At 42.4% G+C, this 18,917-nt stretch overlaps 1 protein-coding gene across 3 annotated transcripts in view; it reads right to left on the bottom strand.

Annotated features, from left to right (window-relative positions):
- LOC127358654 (chemokine-like protein TAFA-5) overlaps window positions 1-18,917 on the bottom strand; it is a 136,723-nt gene that overhangs the window by 73,694 nt on the left and 44,112 nt on the right. The window contains exon 1 of one of the 3 annotated variants that reach the window (XM_051391914.1): window positions 16,637-17,392. The exons of the other annotated variants lie outside the window; for them this stretch is intronic. Within the exon in view, the coding sequence (XP_051247874.1) occupies window positions 16,637-16,727 (91 nt within the window). The 5' untranslated portion in view covers window positions 16,728-17,392. Of the gene's footprint in view, window positions 1-16,636; window positions 17,393-18,917 lie in introns of those variants that run through there. 3 annotated transcript variants of the gene reach the window in all.

The following is an 18,917-nucleotide window of genomic DNA, read 5'->3' as shown; positions in this document are numbered from 1 at the left end:
GATGCATCTCTAATTTGCATGGTAATATGTCATTTATTGTTGTAACCGTGATGAATGTGCACCATCTCGGCAAAATAAACCTATCAAAAGTTGTTACTCCGCTCATTTTTCACCTTCAACCACCAGCCCCTGGACAATTTTGAGCAAAGAAAAAAGAAAAACTCAAGAGGGACCTACCTCAGTGAAGTCGTCTGCATAGTTGGGGGGGAAAGTTCTGCACCCATAATTCTCCTTGAGACATGCAAATACATCATCTCCTCCAAAGCTCCCACCCATTGCCACAAACAGCAGCAAAAACAAGCACATAAAAAGGCAAACTGTGTCTTATATTTCACTATTCTGGCGGGGGAAGCTGTTTGGCCAGACATTTGCTCATGAATATTTAGGTGAAGGCGTTATGAATATGCATTAGGACGCTAGAGCAGCGCTATCAGCACACAGATTTATGAGCTAGTGTAGGAGATAATGATAAAGGAGGAGATAACCTGGCTACTGGTATGATGAACAGAATGCACGAAGCAAAACAGAAGCGAACGCATGTATGTGCAAAGGGCGTATACGAACTGACTATGACTTTTGTTAAACTTAAATCCACCATCTGTTAGATACATGGTAAAATGGAAAAAAAACATTTTAAAAGATGAGTATAGAACATAGTAAATTTGAACAAAAACAAAAGCAAACAGAGCTGAACTGCCAGTGGGAAATAATATGAAATGGTATTTCTGTCGTTTTCAGGGTGTGACTGTTTGGATTGTCTCTCCTCTGCCCCCGAGGTACACCGAGAAGGAGAGTGTCACGATCTTTTTTATCTGTGCAATGCAGTACCTGTATGTGTGTGTCATTTGTGCATGTGTGGTGCCTCTTAAAGTGTGTCAACAGTGATAACACACCTTACTGCCCACCCCGTGGTTGCAGAGATATCACAATCTTGTGCCTCAGGTGCAGGAAAGCCAGGAAGAAGAAGAGACGCACACAGAAAAATACTGAAATAGTTTGGAATATTCCCTGCAGGAAAGAGGTGCAGATTGGCATGGACACCATGCTGGAACCTCCGGGATACAATTTCATTTTAAAGGGAAGGGTTTTGTTGCGTACAGTTATAATTTTCTGGGCAGCCAAAGTGCTGCAGTTACTGGCAAATACATTCAAACTGCGCAAACTGGGTGTGTCACTTAAAATAAACAAAATGCTCATTTTACAAACATGAGAATTATTTGTCACTGTTACAAGCACTGTGACAGATATGCTGTTACCTTAATATTCACTTCCACCATGCTAAATATTAAGGTTATGCATTTGGATATACTCCATAGGGCCCCAATAAAAATCACTGCAAAATATGTGACAGAGCTCATTAAACTCCTACCATGGCAGCTTGGGAGAAAAAAACTGCTCAACTTCATTTCTCATGCATGTGAATCACTGTGAAATTATTTTACTTAGCTTATGCAACCTTGTTAGAGGCAGCTGATGTGACCCCTCCTCCAAAAATGTCAGAGGAATTAAAATTTGACTTTCAAAAAACCCCCAATCTTTTTAAGACTGCTGATCAAACATGGCAGCTATGCAAAATCACTTCTGCTAGTAGAAGTACAACCAGGAATTAGGGCTGTAGCACTCGTGTCCGGTCTTAGTTTTTGAGATATGTTTTCAGGATCACAGACTTCTCTAGTAATGCCAGCGTTAGCAAGCAAAGCTGCTTCTGATAAAAAGGTTTTGGGTAATATTGATATTTAAAGTTAATGTAGTCCCAACACGATCCTAGAATCAAACAAGACAAGACAGTAAACATGCAAATTATTGCAAAAGAAGTCTAAATTAAAGATACTGAGTCAAGAATATGAATTCATATAGTATTAATTCCTATTATAATCAGCCTTTTAAACCCAGTATGTGCAATTTATGTGCAAGAGCAGAATGTGAACCAGAGGAGATGACCTTGGTGCCTCAGTGGTACCTACAACCTGGTTTTGATTCGAAGTCGTCCTCATTTAGGCTCAGTCTTAAATCACACTAATGAAAACATACCCATGAATATTATATTCCATTTCTACCAATAGATCCTCCTAAATGTTAAACTGTGGACCTTTAACTTCAGGCCTACAAGAAATAAGCCCTTACCATAACCATTTCGTATTTTTTGGTAAATAAGGATCTTGTCTGAAATGTGCTATTAATTAAAAATAATGATGGCTGGCTTAAGTTTGTGCAGTAATTATTTTACAGCCAATTAACTGTCATGTCCATTTCTACAGCCACAGATATGTAGATAGTGAAACTCTACAGGGAGCTATAAACAGTCTGAGTGCAGAGTGATGGTGGAAGTCATTTATCTGACAGAACAAACTTAATCCCACATGTCAACATGAAGTTACTGTAAACCTGCTTATTGCAGAAAAACACATCATTTCATTCAGTAATACACCAAGTGCCAAATGTAATGCAGTCAAATGCATGTGAGGAGGACAATAACTTTCAATACTGCAGAGAACTATGTGCCCCGTACACACGGCGTCACAATAACTGGATGAGCAGGAGCTGATGGCTCGGCACAGTGGGTGCTTTTCAAAGCACCAAATACAAACACTGCTGCTGCCATTGAGAGAAGGAGGCGAGGGAGGAAATAGAGATACCGGTTGGAATTTTGTATCACAGTAAGGAGTGACACAATGTTAGTGCTTTGGGGGTTTAAGAGTGCACTGCTTCCTTCATTGTAGCTCCTCTCTGAGGACTTGTGCATATCCACGTCCATTTTTTTCCCCCTTTTTTCTACCAGTTCATCAAAACGTGAATTCTCATCCCAACAACACAACCCACTCTGCTCCTACAGAGGAAGCGGCACTGCTGACTACAGCGACAGCGTTTTGTGTAACAAAAGAGCAGGAAACAGGGAAGCAGAAAAAAACTCAGGAGAGATACAAGCATGTCCTTTTGTAAATTTGAGTGCGCGTGCATTAAAATATGTGTGTGCATGTCCACATGAGTGTGCATTAGTAATAAAGCCAGGGGCTAGAGCGGGAGCACAGACAGTCAATGTGCTTTAAAGGAGACTATGTGCTCACTGCGGCGCGGCGTGAATGATAAATTATTCATTGGCTTCAACACCAGAGCTATCGTCAGGCCTCCGCTGTTATTACCAGCCGACGGTCAGCTGTCGCTTTAAGACGCACAAAAAACTTAATAAAAGCTGGTCCTGGATGGTAAAAGATGTTCTGCTGCCTTGATCACCTTAGAGAATGAAAAGTTGTGTGTTGATAGAGTTAAGAGCCTGTTGTTTACTGCTCCCAAAACTCCCACATACTTCCTGTTTTCCTCCTTTTATCCGTCTCCTCTCACCCGTTCTGCCAAAAGACACATGCAGTCCCTTATTCTGCACTCCTTTCCCACTCCCATTTGTCATCGATTTATGTACTATCCACTGTGTTCCCCCTCTGTCCTTGCATTCATCTCTCCCTCTGTCCCTCTCTGCCCCCTCCACCCCACCGTCACTCTGTCTTGCTCCCACAACCCCTATTTCTGTGTCTATCTCCACTGGACGAGGTGCCAGGGCAGTGTAATTGGTATTCAGGCTCTGTCAGAGCCAATGCAGAGCCCTGTTAGCAGAATAAGAGAGGAAACATCCTTATCTGGATTTCCACGGTAACCAGAGGGTGGGTGGGTGGGGGACTCAGCTACACTTGCTGCTCTTATTATTTTTCTTTCATTTTTTTAGTCTTGTTTTCCCTCTTGTTTTCTCTCATCGTCCTCCCCCTGCTGTCTGTGCTAATTATTGACTGGCTGTGTTGCAGGCTCTGAAGGTCTCACACACACACACACACACACACACACACACACACACACACACACACAATAGGATTGCACACATTTACTAGAGACTGTAATGACACACAACTGCATATAGGCACACATATGCACAGGGAAGCATGGAAGAACACCTGCCTGCATGCACATACATTTGCACAGACATTACACAACCGTGTACAGCCCCCTGCGGAGGCTTTCACTGGCGCAGCTTCCCCATATCTGCATCTAACACGCTTATTACGCACACACACACACACACACACACACACACACACACACACACACACACAGCCTCTCCACTGTCTCACTGTGTCCTCTCTTCTATCTTCTCTCAGTTCCAGAGGGCTACACTACAAGACACATGTACTCGCAGCAGCACCATTACGGAGCTATTTTGAGGACGTTGTGCAAAATGCGACCAGCTCTCGACTCAAACTGCTGGATCCCCACGTACTGTAAAATTTAATGACAGCATGAATGAGAATTAAAGAAGGCAACTATTTATACGTTAGCTTTTAAAGTAGAGCAAGTAAGGATATAGAAGGCGCAATCAGTGACCAGGAACACAAAAAAAAAGGGGGGGAGCCAGAGGTTAATGACAAAACAGATAAAAAAGACAATTAAAAAAAAAAAAGCTTGTCAACACAGAAATGTCACAAGTGCATAAAAAATAATGTCAAACCTTTCATCTTAGATTTGCATGTTACCCAGCTTGACTTTTTCCTCATTAGGTTTTCAAATGATGAGGCCGAGACTGATGGAAATGATGCAGACAGGCACCAGGAGCAATGCAACATTAACATATTTCACCTTTGACCCCAGTGGAGCAGGATGTTTTTCTGCTCCTAGCGGGAGCTCGGGACGTTCAACAGTCCACATAACAATGAATTTAGGTACAATGGATATCATGTTTGACTGGGATTTATTACTCAAAAAAAGATCAATACAAGATGCCCTTCAAGATTCATGATAATAAAGATGTGTATTTTAGGATTAGATATTGTTTGATTTTGAAACAACACCACTTATTGTGTTTTTGTTAGAACTCCTAAATTATAGGGGTTATACTTTGTATAAATTAAGTATGAGCACTAATGGAAATGTGAACTATTTCTCAAGAGAGCCTCTTTTACAAACCTCTGCAAAGGACAGACAATTCACGTTCGCATTAATATATGCATTAAAGCTACACATTTCTAAAAATTAAACTCTCTGCGCACTCATTGCAACTAATTGACTCAAGTACTGTTCTTGAATGCAAACTTATACTTGAATATTTTAATTTAATGCTACACTTTTTTATAAGTTACTTTACGAATTGAAGTTTTCTCATTTTTATACATTTTATAAAATACTAAAATATCCAATAATATGACATATAATAGTTTAATCACAGTTTTAGTTTAAGTATATCTTGCATCAACATCACATTGTGATTATTTTGACAGCTTTGCAAAATGATTCACGATTGGTGTGGGAATGATTGCATCACAAATTGAATTTTCACAAAAAATAAATTAGGAATTAAAATCATACTGAGGGCACTTTTTTTTGGGGGGGGGGTCTGTCTCAAACGAACATGCTTTCTTAAATCCGTAGAAAAAGATTTCTAGGCGAGGGCAGCTCTGCAGCACCACAGTACTTTTTACCTTTATCAAAACATTGCAGCTCATGCAATTTGCTTAATGCTTCTGTGATTTGCATATTGCACTTGGCCATTTTGCAATTTTGATAACATTTAGATTAATTGTGCAGCCCTACTAATAATATTTATGTACTTTTACTGAAGTGACATTTTTAATGCAGAACTTTTACTTGTAATGGAGTACCTTTATATTGCTACTATAGTAAGTAAGGATCTGAACACTTCTGTTTAACGGTAAAGCACAGTGGATTTAATCAATCTTAAGCTAACGGCTCCAGCCTAAAATTTGCCACAGTCAGACCTCTTTTTCAGACATTTGGGGTTATAGAGTTTGACTCTTGGCAGTCTGCAGTAATTCTGACAGTGAGCAAATTAACATCGCAAACAGAACAAAACCTATGACCTCTACCATGTCATTCTCAAGATAATGACAACGATAAGCATCTTAAGTACCGATTATCTCTTAGCACAGTCAGAATATTCTTGAATATACTTTTTTTTTTTTTGCACATAGAAAATGAGAGAAATTTGACTAATCATTTTTATCCTTCTGATGAAGTACAGTGCTGGATAATCCTAATACAGTCGAACTAAATCTTACATGGATGGAAACTGTACACAGAATTTGGATGATATCCTCTCTCTCTTTCACAGCGCTGGTGCAGGTTACTAGCACAACCAATCCCTGTTTGCCGTTACCTGAGTTGCCATGGTAACCCTCCCCCCAAAAAGAATTTATTTCAGGAAGCAACCCATCGGCAACAACCTGTGACTCTCCCTGTCTGTCTCATTCTCTCTTCCCTCTTCCTCCGTCATCATTCTACTCTTTTACTCCTTACATGCACTTTTTTCTACTCTTGTCCCGATATGTATATACAGTGTCCTTTTCTTCTTCCTCTCGTCTTCCTCTACCTCCACATTTCATCCGTCTGTTCCTTCCCGCCTCATTTGCTGTCACAGTCTGTCCATATTCAGCCACTGAGTTACTTCATTTGTTGCTACAACCAGAGGAAATGGTGCATCAGGCTCCTTCACTAGGCTGTTATCTGCACTCATGTTTGGAGCTGTGTGTGTGTGTGTGTGTGTGTGTGTGTGTGTTTGTGTATGTGTGCGCACAAGATAGTGCAAATCTACAAGAAGTCTGTGTGTGCGCGTGTGTGTATTTATGTGCATTAGAAAGTGCAACTGTGCGCACGTGTGTGTGCGCAGGCGGGAGCCCGCATGTGTAACCGTTTGTGCCAATTATTTCATTACCGGCTGACAGATTTCTCTTTCCACTATTACTGCTCCCCTAGCCACAGGCACCAGCAGAAACCCTAGCAGTTTCACACACACACACACACACACACACACACACACACACACACACACACACACACACACACACACACCTACACACACACACACACACAAGCTAGCACACAGCAACCAGTTCAAGTCCATCAATTAAGGAGGCAATTTGCTCAAGTGGTTCCACCTGGGCCAAAAGGCAGGTGGGTGGCTATGCTCTGTTTACCTATCAGACACTATTAGGGGTGAGATGTCACTGGTTTTACTTCTGCCCTGCCTCCATGATGTCAGTTCTGCCTTTTTGTCTGCCTGCATGTCAGATGGGCTGTGTATTATGTGTGTGTTTGTGTGCATGTGTGTGCGAGAGAGATATCACGTCAAGTCTTGAGATGATAACTGGAATGTACTGCATGTGTCAATGTGTGGCAACCAAGTGACAGATGATGCTAACATTATGTGGACGGGGCGTGTGTATGCATGTTATGTGTCATGCTGCTGACATGTAGATGAAGTAGCAGATGCTATTTTTCGGTTCACACACATCACAATCTTTAACAAGATCTCTTCAGTGATCCCTCGATATGTTTGTGTGTTGATTTTGTTGTGTGTGTCTGTGTGTGTTCTTCGATGTGGACTGTGTGCATGTGTGGCCTCTGCAGCAATATTTCATTCTCTCCGGAGTCCCATAAGAACCTGCTGCACTGTGTGTGAGAGTGCGTGTGTGTGTGTGTGTGTGTGTGTGTGTGTGTGTGTGTGGCAAGTGACCCTTTGTGGCTGTGTATGCATATGTATACCCAGCTACCTCCCTGCCTATGTGTGTGTACTTCTACACTTGCTCGCAGCATTTATTCACTATCTTGAAGAAGTGTGTGTGTGTGTGTGTGTGTTTGGAATGTATGATGAAACTTCACACTCACACACACACCATGCCACACACTCACACAGTCTGTTTGATAAATTAGACTTGCAGCTACAGGAATTTGCTTTGCAATGTACTAACGCAAACACGAGATAGCGCACACAGTCTGTCAAGCTGTGGTGTATATTTGTAGGGGTGTGCTTGTGTGTGTGTATGCATATGTCTGCACTTGTGTATGTCACTACACCTCTGTATGTTAACCTGACATGCACAGATGTTTGTGGCCGCGACATTTATCTGCAGAAAGAGCGAGGCTATGTGTTTACAAGCCAACCTTATCTTACAGATGTGCTCTGAGGTGCGCCGGAAAAGGCGTACAGGAGGCAAATTGCACCAATAGAACCTACATGTCAATGTTTCCTCTCCCCGCCGTTTGATTTAAGCAAGGGCATTGTTTCCTGCATCCCAGAAGCCCTATTTCCTTTCAACTCATTGGATGTGGTATTATCCTTGGGCTTATGTGGCAGTGCACAAGGTATAATTTATTGTCTGTTCAGCAAGGCAAATGTGCAAGCCTGGCATATTTCATTTGCTGAATACATATCATTATTAAAATATGATTTTTTTGAAAACCTTTTTTTGTGTTTCACACTGTGTGGTGAAATGCTATCTAGGGTACATCTGATTCATGCCCTTAGTGTGAATTTCTTGGTGATAATAACCTCTGAAATGTGGAATATTGGGTACACACTGTGTGAGGAGAAGGGGCTACCTAAGTCAATGTTATGAAAAGGAAAAGATGTAGAGTCCGATTCCGTCAATGCACATCAATGCATACCAAATAGAAAAATGTGCATTACTTCTCAGATGATGAAACACTAGGTTGGAAAAAGCAATGACCCACCTGCCCTCTTTATTCATACTTCTATTTGAGCTTGAACAGACAGCTAGCGAACCCAGGCTGGTTTAGCACCCATGGCAGTGGATCCAGCATAACTTGTAAATTTATTGTGGACACAGTGTGTATACTATATGTATTACTTTTAAGTGAAGAATAAGGCTTTAAAAATTCCATAGCAGCAGCACTGTATGTAAAGAAACAATGCAGCACAGAAGAAAGCTTTCTGTATTCATGAGTTTGGTTTTAACAGTCCCTGCAGGTACAATAATGAAGTTCCTCTCCCCCATGTGGAATGGACTGTAATGATTATGATGAAGCAGAATCGCTGGCTGTTTTTTTTTCTTCTCCCCTCCCTGCTGTTGCATCGACAGAGCTGTAAACATAAGCATAAAACTATATGTAGCTACGATGTAACTGTAAAACCAGAGAGGGTAGTTCTGCAAGACAGGAGATTCTGCTCAAAATCAAGCTATTATTCAGTCGCAACAGATGCACGATGCCATTGCATTTTAAAGGTATAATCTCAAAGCAAAATGAAGACTTAAAACTCAGTATTTTTCCTTTTCTCACTGGAGCATAATTCAAAACATTTGTTTTTCTCTCCTAAAACTTTTAAAATTTACTTTGAGTTAGTCTTAGTCTGTGAACTACAAGACACATCAATCAGTTTGGGAGTGATAGCAGGTTCCACTTCTGTGTTTTGAATTTCATGGATCACAGACTCTGCATTCACAAAACTTCACAACTTCATAAGACAAAGGTTCCAATGAGTAAACAAGATAAAAACATGCAACCATTTGAATAATGTGATTCAAGCAACCTGTTGGATTACAATTTGACACTGCAATGCTTGCCAGCTACGTCAATTATGTCAATGATGATCAGCATAAGTGCAGCAAACGTGTTGAGTTATCTCGCTTTGTTGCATGACTAACATCCATGTCAGCACCTTTCCCTCTGCACGCCATAATGGCATTAGAAGATAAATGAGTGGCACCGCTTGTTATGACCCATAATGTTATGGCTTGTCCTTTACAGTGAGCTAAACCCATTTTCTCTTACTGCGTTGGATTGAGAATAGGAATTGGAACCCCACAAGCAATCTATTCAAGGGTGCAACAAGCTAAGGGGATGTGACGTGCCAATGTTTTGTAGTGATTTTCATTATGTGTCATTCTATTCTAATTCATTTTCAATTGGACCATAAGAGCTGCCGCCGTAAGCAGTACAAAAGGCAGGAACGAGCGAAGGAGGATCTTGTTTAGCTGCAAGACATCCTGAGAAAGAAAATAATGATCTTTATGAAATTGCTTTAGACACAATCTGACAGCCGAGACAAAGCAAGTGGCTGGCCTTGTACGAATCGATAAAGCCTCCATTAGTTTTCTAAAGAGTAACATGCAATTTGTTTCGGTGGAGCAGCATAGCATCGGTAATATTCTGCCCCTTTGACACAAAAAGCTAATGCACTATAGCCAGCCTAATGCAAGATTAAACCTACATTTCTGTCAGATGGAAACAGAAAAACGCTTCGAACGCACTGGATCCATAAAGCATGACCAAGCCTGTTATCACAAACCACCACATTTGTGTCACAATGGCCTCAGGGGCCAAGCTGTTGTGAAGGCAGAAAACTCTTGTTCCTAAATCCATTCAAATGACTGTGATCTCACGCACAAAGAAGATCAAACTTCTTAAGGAGCTATTGATCAGCTAGATGAACAGAGACACAGAGATTGATCGAACGGAGGAGTGACCTCATCTCTACCTTTGACACAGCAGGAAAGCACAAATTGAAACCGCAGAAGGGTAAGCACACTTCTCACCCATCATTTCCTCCAGAATGTGTGGATGTATCACACTGAAGCACCCTGGTGGTCATGGAATCGATAGTCTGGAGAGTTAGCTTATGAATAAAATGGACGGAGGGTCTGGCTCAGTTCCCCTAAATCAGCAGTCTTTGAGCTTGTATATCTTGATGAATACAGTACAAGCTTGGGTTAGATCATCCGAGGGGGAGGGACAATGTTCTCTTTGAGAGATGGTCATGATGGACATGTTGCCAGTGTTGCAAGAATGGGCCCTGAAGAATCCGCCCTTCCTTGGAGGAAAATGCTGATCTGAGAGGATCTTTCTCCCACAAACTGACAAGCCGATAGACAAATGGCCTCGCTAGTCTCTAACCTCTCAAACTACTGGCCCTCCTTCTTGCCCTACTGCTCACTGTGTGTGTGTGTGTGTGTGTGTGTGTGTGTGTGTGTGTGTGTGTGTGTGTGTGTGTGTGTGTGTGTGTGTGTCATCTGCCAAACACTCCTCCTCCTTCATTCACTCTTGTATATGTGTGTGTACACACACACTCACATGTCCAATTTATGGAGCTGAGCTCTATCACACTGATCAGAACACATTCCCTGGCAACTGCATGAGGTTTTAATTAAAGATACAGCTTCAGTTATTAAAACCACTCAACGCTTTATGCATTTTCCCACGTCTTACATCCAGGAAGAGCTCAATCTAGCAATCTGCGCTAGCTTGCTGATCTATGCCACAAATTACTGCAAGCGTTACCCATATTATCACCAGCATCTGTATTACGTTCATGCACCCGAAGATGTAAGACGTAGCATCGGATGTCCTTGCTGATTCAAGGTTTTACAGAGTAGCTCAATTCTATGTCTTCAAGCTTGGATTGGTAGGGCCTCGGGGAGTTTTAGATGGCACTTCATGGGTGGAAGGGCAGGAATGAAGTGTGTTCAGGTCGATGTCTTTCTGACAACACTATTTCCAAAGGCCAATGAGTCTCTCCAGTAAAAACTGGAACCCACAGAGGATCCTCACAGCCAGCTTTTCATTAGAGTCTAACTCCAACCACTGCCTTTTTTTATTGTCCCATAGCACTGCCAAAATGCAATCAATAGGACTTTAGGAAAACTGGGTGCAATAGTGCACACTTTTTACCGTCCCACAATCAATAGGGACTGTGAAAAACAGTGCCATGAGTAAATATTGGTGATTCCACACACACACACACACACACACACACACACACACACACACACACACACACACACACACAGATGAAAAGTGCCCCTGGACACAGGACACAGGGGGGTCGTTTGGAGTAAGGTTAGATTACCTTGATAAACCACCACAGGTCCCTGCTGCAAGGTGATTGATTCATTGAAGTGAATTAATTAACGAACCATTTAAGTAATGAATCAATTAAGCAATTGATTATTGTGCATTACCCATATGGATTGCAGATGATACTGACCATTAAAGATAAATTGTGCTTAATTTACATCAGTTTACAGCATATTATATGCAGAAGAAGGCTCTGCTTACCTTTGGGCACCATTGCTGTGAGCGATTTGACATCACTGCGGATTTGCCAAGTAAAACATGGTGACTGTGACATTGCTTTTGTATGCTAAAGGAGTATTACAGCGGCCTTAAATACATGCATATTATCTTTACGTCATTGAGCCTAAAGCTGTGCTTCAGGGCTAAGTTCCCTAAAATCCCTCCTTTCGGCAGATTAATAATGCATGCTTAAAAAGGAAGTAATACTTAATGACTACACCTCTGCTGCTGTATCTCTAAGTCATATTCAAGTCAGAGCTCATGCTGCAGTTCATTCTGGCCTTGACTGTAATTAAACTAATCTACATCTTGTATTTAGATGCAGGTGATGGTGGGCAAATTAATATTCTGATCGAAAAATGAAACACAGCTTTTGCAGATGGCGTAGTGAAATTGAATACTTGGACTGAAAATTCTGCAATAAGAAAATACTGGAAAACAAAATCATATAGCATAAAGAGGAAAAACACTGACAACTGTCAATATAAACAACAGTTGTGTAGCAGTCCTTCAGTATCTTACATAACCATTGACTGTTTGACAACTCTGATGCACAGAGCCAACTATCCTATGAATTTGCCATTGCAGAACTAGTCTCATTCATCCAACAAGGCTTGATAAATATACTGGTCATAGGCAGGCAATGGGGTGACATCTTAAAGGCTGCGATCGAGGGCATGCCACACTCGGGGCATTGTTAAGTGCACTGGCCTTTTCTTGCAATGACCTGAGCTTTCAGTTAAGGGCTTTGTAAAGGTGACGTGATAAGGCATTGTTCCACAAGGACCTCGTCAAGAAAGAATCCACCTGATGACCTCTCGTGTGACTGGCTACCAGTACAAGCTGCATCGCCGATCATGGAGTGTATACAAAGCTGACAATATTCTTTTAAAGTACAAAACCTACAAACTATAGGATTTCCTTTTGAAATATTGGATTTAGTTATTTTTTTAGGGACAACAGCTCAGGCTAAACAAGAACTGGTGTAAGACAGAGGTGACTTCCTTTTCTAAACTCATGTCTGAAGACGTGACAGGGCTTCCCTTCCTCCACGGGCCATGTACGTGCATGACACGAAGCGTTTGCCACTGCTTGACCCAAATCTGCCTGAGGCTGCTCCCAAGCAGAGCTGCCACACCACAGAATGCCATTTGAATCATTTTAAAAGAGAATCCCCTGGACTGCGTGTCTGTCTGTGGTAAATGAAAACTGATTTGGGTTGCCTGATGTCAGGTGCAGTGTATGAATACACATATCTCTGTCACTTTTGCCCATTATGGCTCACCCTGTGGTTTTACCTGAGGATCAATAACTGCGGTCGTCAGGCAGACTGGTGGCCTGTATTGGGGAGGTAGAGGACATTGAGAGGCCACTTGGGTGAGCAGACACACAGATTTATGAATGAATAAAAAGAAAAATATGCGACGGTACTCCACTTCAACTTGTCATTGCCACAGAGACAGTTTAGGCAATATGCCTCTCTTTGAAGTAGGAAACAGCTACTAGCAAAATGGGATTCTTTTCATAACACCACGTCTAAAAGGGTTGGCTTATTTGAAATCTACTTTAAATCTAATTGTGTATTCTGTCTTTTAAAGTCTGTTTCCTCAGATATTTATGTGTGTTTAATGTGTGTTCAAGTGTTTATTCAAAAACACCTTTTTGTTTTTCTTTTTTTTTAAACAAAAAGTTCATTGCTACTAGATAATTCTATCTTAGATAGATAGAAGATTACTACTTCAGCCATGGCACTATAGCCATGGTGCCATGAGCATCAAGAAACAGATCAATCATTTAATTTATCTCGTATATAGCTATGGGCCCTAAAACATCCTCAAGATTTACAGCACTTAAGAAGATAATTATCTACAAAGACTTTTCTTAATTGAGAGGAAAATGTTCTTATATTTCAACAATTTAACAATAAATCTTGAAATCTTGCCTGATGCTAATTTTAATGCTAATTCCACAATTTTACTGCTGTATTAAAAGAGAGAACTATGGGCCACTGAGGTTTTAAAGAAGCTGCTCTTCATAACTTTAATTGTAACCCACAGGGTGCCTCAATTTCATGCTACAAAATATGTTATAGCAGTCAGAAACATATGGCTGTCTCATTTTTGGAATGAAACTGGTCATTATTTTACCCTATCCTGTATTAAATCAAATTCACCAGGGAATTCCCTCACCAAAAACTCTTCAAGAACCTGTCAGACTCTCTATTGCCATGTGACAAATATCTCGGCCAATGAAGAGCAAAATGGGATTTGCTCCATTGCCTGAATTATTGAAGTGGACAGTGTGAGAAATTTATGGCGCAAAATTCATCCACATTCCCTATGCATAATGTTTTAATATGTTTCCATTCCCAATCCTCCCTCTCCGCATCCTCATTTCTCATTGCATGAGATCCCATGTCACATTATGCAAGAGGGCTGACACAATGAGGTGTAGAACTCCCAAAAATACACTCGCTGGCATGTTCGGCTATCCAACGGGCTGGCAGTGGGGTGACATTTTGTTTCTTCGCCAGCATTCCCATTGCCAAAATCACCATCCCAGATCTCTAGCTAGCTAGCACGCTCACCTTTACTAGTATGGTAATAACTCAGGATATGTGGCGGGCTACTTTCAGATAACATACCACCTGCATACACATCTGCACCACCAGCAATAACACACACACACATGCACACACACACACACACACACACACACGTAAACACAGGTACAGACAATCAATCCGTGGCATGATAGAGAGGAGGCTAAAAATACATTTATTTCTTTCCCTCGTCCTTTTGTTCTGTAATTTACATTGAAGAGGGTTGTGCTGCACAACCCTGATGTTCTTATGAAGGAACATGTGAGACAAGATTAAAAGGGGTCTGTTCTTTTTAAAGCCCCTTGTGCTTGCCTTTCATTATCCTCATCCCCAAAAGACTGTCACTAATGCAGTCCTTTGAATTCATTTTATCAGTTCGTATTATTAGCCCTTACAGCTGGCTTTGACCTTGGCCATTCTGGTAGCCTAAAGTGAGCACAGTCTCAACCCTCCTTTTGTGTGCCTCTCTCCCTCCATCAATAGGGACCATATAAACCATACATTGCATCTTTTTGCCACAGAGTGACCAGCAGTGTCCACCCCCCTCCCAAAGTTAAAAGCTATTCGGTGTCAAGTTTGAAAGCGAAGAAAATGCAGGCTTAGGGGAAAAACACCTCGGTGTAAAAGCACAACATGATACAGACAAACAACTCGGCTGGTGAAGGTCAAAAATATTGCCTTGCCAGTCAACAAGCTCGACAATGCTGATGGCCCGAATCTAATGAGAGTCCCTCGCATTAACACAGCCATGAGCAGCACTTTTTTCATTTTGTTAGGTGGACACACAATCCTCTTTTTGACCTCTGTGGAAAAGGCTAGCATGCCACAGTAAATTAAAACTCCAAAGGAAGACTTCGGGACATGTGCCAGTACAAAATCCTGAACTCCCCTTGTCTCCCATTTGGCTGACAAACAAGTTTTTTTTCTCGCTACCCTCTTCAGTATGGCTGGACATTCTCCTACCCTGCAGTAGTCATGGGCTCACTACGGTGAATAGAGTGTTTGCCACTGCTTGACCTGAATATTTGCCCAGGGCCGGAGGCAGGGAGGGGATGGCAGGCCATTCCAAGCCACGCTTCTCGGAAAAAACGGCACAAAGCAAACCCATGACAGTTCGTAAGTGCCAAACAGACTCTGCCTGCCCCGGGGTATACATGTATAAAGGGAATATTAAGTGCTGTTTTTTGTGCCAGGTTCATACAGTACAGTAATTCCCTGGGTTATACACCATTTGACTTTCATAAGGAGTTTGAGCAGTAAGTGTACTCAACCTCTGCATGAAGATCTCCCCACAGACAGGTATGATTTGTATTTATTATGCTACATTGGAGGTGGAATTAATGACTTGTTACAAGGGATAATCTGCCACGCTGAAACATCAGTTAAGTTGTGATGGATTTGGTTTCTGATGACTGCCAGAGTCATTAAATCACACCTCATTCACTCAGCTGAATGTCAGCAAATGAAACTCAATTAATTACCCCCCCTCAAAAAAAAAAAAAAAAAAAAAAAAAGCTGCACCACTCGCCACAATGCAGCCACGTCCGCAGGCTGTGCCACCCATACAGCATGGCAGCGGTGATAGACACATTGTGGACAGTGCATTAGGGGCACAGCCTCGCTGTGAGGTGTCTGACCGATGATCGGGATTGAAACGTATCCCGCCTTGAACATATATGGGGCAGAAAACCCAATAGAGGGTAAATGGAACGACATTAGAGCCGCTTGACCTCAATGTTACCCTAAAGCTAGACTCTAGTGCCATCTATTGAAAACGTTTACAACAAATCAGTATTCTATACAAACAGTGAACTGCTGCTTTTAATGCTGCTTTATTTCCACCCCCCTTGCACAGCTTGAACTTTTTTCATAGAATTGATCAATCGATCATCCTTTGGCGAATGACTTGTTGATAAGGAAAATTGCGGGCGAGGAATATCACAGCTCAGCAATACCATCTGTGCTTCATGCAAACTAGTCTGCTTCGGAGTGGTTCTGACTGTATTTTTATTTAAAGAAATATTTGATTGCAGATTGCGCCGAAGCGACGGACATACTGCGCATTGGAATTACTGTTGCGGAAAACTTCATATGAACTACGCGGGAGGCGACGGCGCATTCAAACAGTCTAAAAGTGACATGTAATCAGGCGGAGTTCTGTGTGATTACCTTCTTTGAGCAGGCGGGAGTGGATAAGGAGAATGAGAAAGCAGCAGATCGCCGCTCCGGTCAGTGCCCACGCAACTCTGAGCAGCTGCATCCTGGCGTAGGAAGGTTTGTGGCGGACCGAGACAGCCGTCCAGCGGGAGAGACACACTCCACCTCAGCTCACAGATGACTGACTCATATTCTGCTGGCCATGGAATTCAACATTCATCCCCTTCGCGCAAAATCCTCACTTTATAGTCCGTTCTGGGTGAGATAAAGAGGGCTGGGACTCCGTATAAGAATAAAAATATGCGCTCTTGCTTCGCCGCCGGTGCGTCAGAGTGGCTCCAAACTGGAGGGCGATTAACCCCCAATCACCGTCTGAAGGTCTGACATCTTCCCTCGCACTCCACTCCTCTTCCTTTCTTTTCCTTCAACGGTCTGTCGTCGGCTTTTCGGGCGTCTCACACGCGACAGGTTCGGCGGAGCGGGCTGCGCCCCTCGGTGTGTCTCCGTCTTCGAGTGCGCACGGCGGTCCACGGCGATGCGGCGCGCAGATGATGATCACCGCTCTCCGCTGCATGTTACGCACATCTCTCCCACTGCTGGAGAGGCAGAGGCAAATACTGCCAACCAAGTCGCCTCGCAGCCCCCCTCCCTCCTCTCTCTCTCTCTCTCTCGTTTCGTTTCGTTTCCTTCTCTCTCTCTCTCTCTCTCTCTCTCTCTCTCTCTCTCCACTATATTGCTGTCGTTCCGTCACTTTCCCTCTCGGTGTCGCGTCCCCCCAGCTCTCTCCTCTCTCTCTCTCTCTCTCTCTCTCTCTCTCTCTCTCTCTCTCTCTCTCTCCCTATTGATTCAGTCCAATGCAACTCTTGCCATTTACGCACGAGAACTGCCAGTTTCATAAACTATGCATCTCCTGGATAATCCCCGTGCTTCTTCATCTGCGCGTCGTAGCTCATGAAAACATTTTTGTTCCCAAACCAGAGGCACTGTGGAAGAATTTCCCCTGACTTTTCTTTGGGAGGCAAATTAAATCAAACTGAGCAAAGACCATGCATGCGCAGGTTCTTTCTATCTAGTGTGTTCTCCCATCAGATAATCGATAAGGATCAAAACAGTTGCAGGCGTGAATTGCTGCACATGCCTCTCTCTCTCTATCCCTGTGTGTGTTCCTCGTAGGGGATCGACTGTTTTCCCTCTCTGCTTAGCTCCAGGTTACGTCACAACTCCCCCAAATAATCTCCTCCAGCTACAAAGCATGAGATAGTGTGGCTATAAAAGGATATAAATAAGTGAGCAAAATGTGGGCTGCAGGTGATCATCATATGCCAAACAGACTAACCAAAATAAGTCAAACTTGGAGAGAGTACTCCATGTTCAGTTTTGACCTTCAATTTATTGAAATTGTGTCATAAAGACTTATTTCTAGCCAAGGAGGCGGTAACTTCTACTCCCTGTATTGTTTAAAAACTGCTTCTTTTAGGTGGATTTCTTGCACCTCATCCATAGATGTTGCAAAAATACATGTACAACGTGTGCTGAGGAAATTCTGCACCTCCCTATTAGCCAAGCCTCCTGGTTATTGATACAAGCAATAGGCTTTGGGTAGCCTAGCCAGAGGCTCATTTTCCAAGAATATTCAACACCCCCTGAAACCTATTAGACTACACATGTAGCCTAAAGTTTCATCATATTAAAAACATAAATAATTAATGCCAATGCAAATTCTTAAAAAGCCTCATCTGCTCTGTTCTCAGTTGGATTGTTAAAATACATACCTTGATCCTGTGAGTGAAAGCAAATGCACTGGAGGAGGACCAATATTGAGTAGCAAAACAATAGCTTGTGTAATCCCCCTCTCCCACTGAGTGTTAACACAGCCATTGTTTCCTTTTTATGTATATCTGTATGCTGATTAAGCCCCACATGATGTGGGATGCAGCAAGACACAGAAGCTGAAATATTAATTCATTCATTTATTCAGCCAGTAAGTCAGTCAGTCGTTTGGAAGAGGCTGGTCAGTTTGCACACAATAACCCATATGGCTGCTCAAGTGATCGCAGCATTTGAAAGCGACATTTCCTCCTCGGGGGTACTTGTGAGTTTTATCCCAGCGTCTGTGTATTTATAATTGAATCGGAATGACATGGTCTGACGACTGACGGCGCCACTCAAACCAGAGAACTGTCATTGCAGTGTCAATAAGGCTGGCCCCTGCAGCTACTAGGACTAATTAGCTGATAACAGTCTCTGTTGGCTGGCATGCATGCCAGACTGTGTATGTGTTTGTATGCATGGT

This window comes from Dicentrarchus labrax, unplaced genomic scaffold, assembly GCF_905237075.1.
Source record: "Dicentrarchus labrax unplaced genomic scaffold, dlabrax2021, whole genome shotgun sequence".
NCBI classification, from domain to species: domain Eukaryota; kingdom Metazoa; phylum Chordata; class Actinopteri; family Moronidae; genus Dicentrarchus; species Dicentrarchus labrax.
Note: the sequence above shows the minus strand (reverse complement) of the source record. Positions and strands in the feature narration are given on the sequence as shown.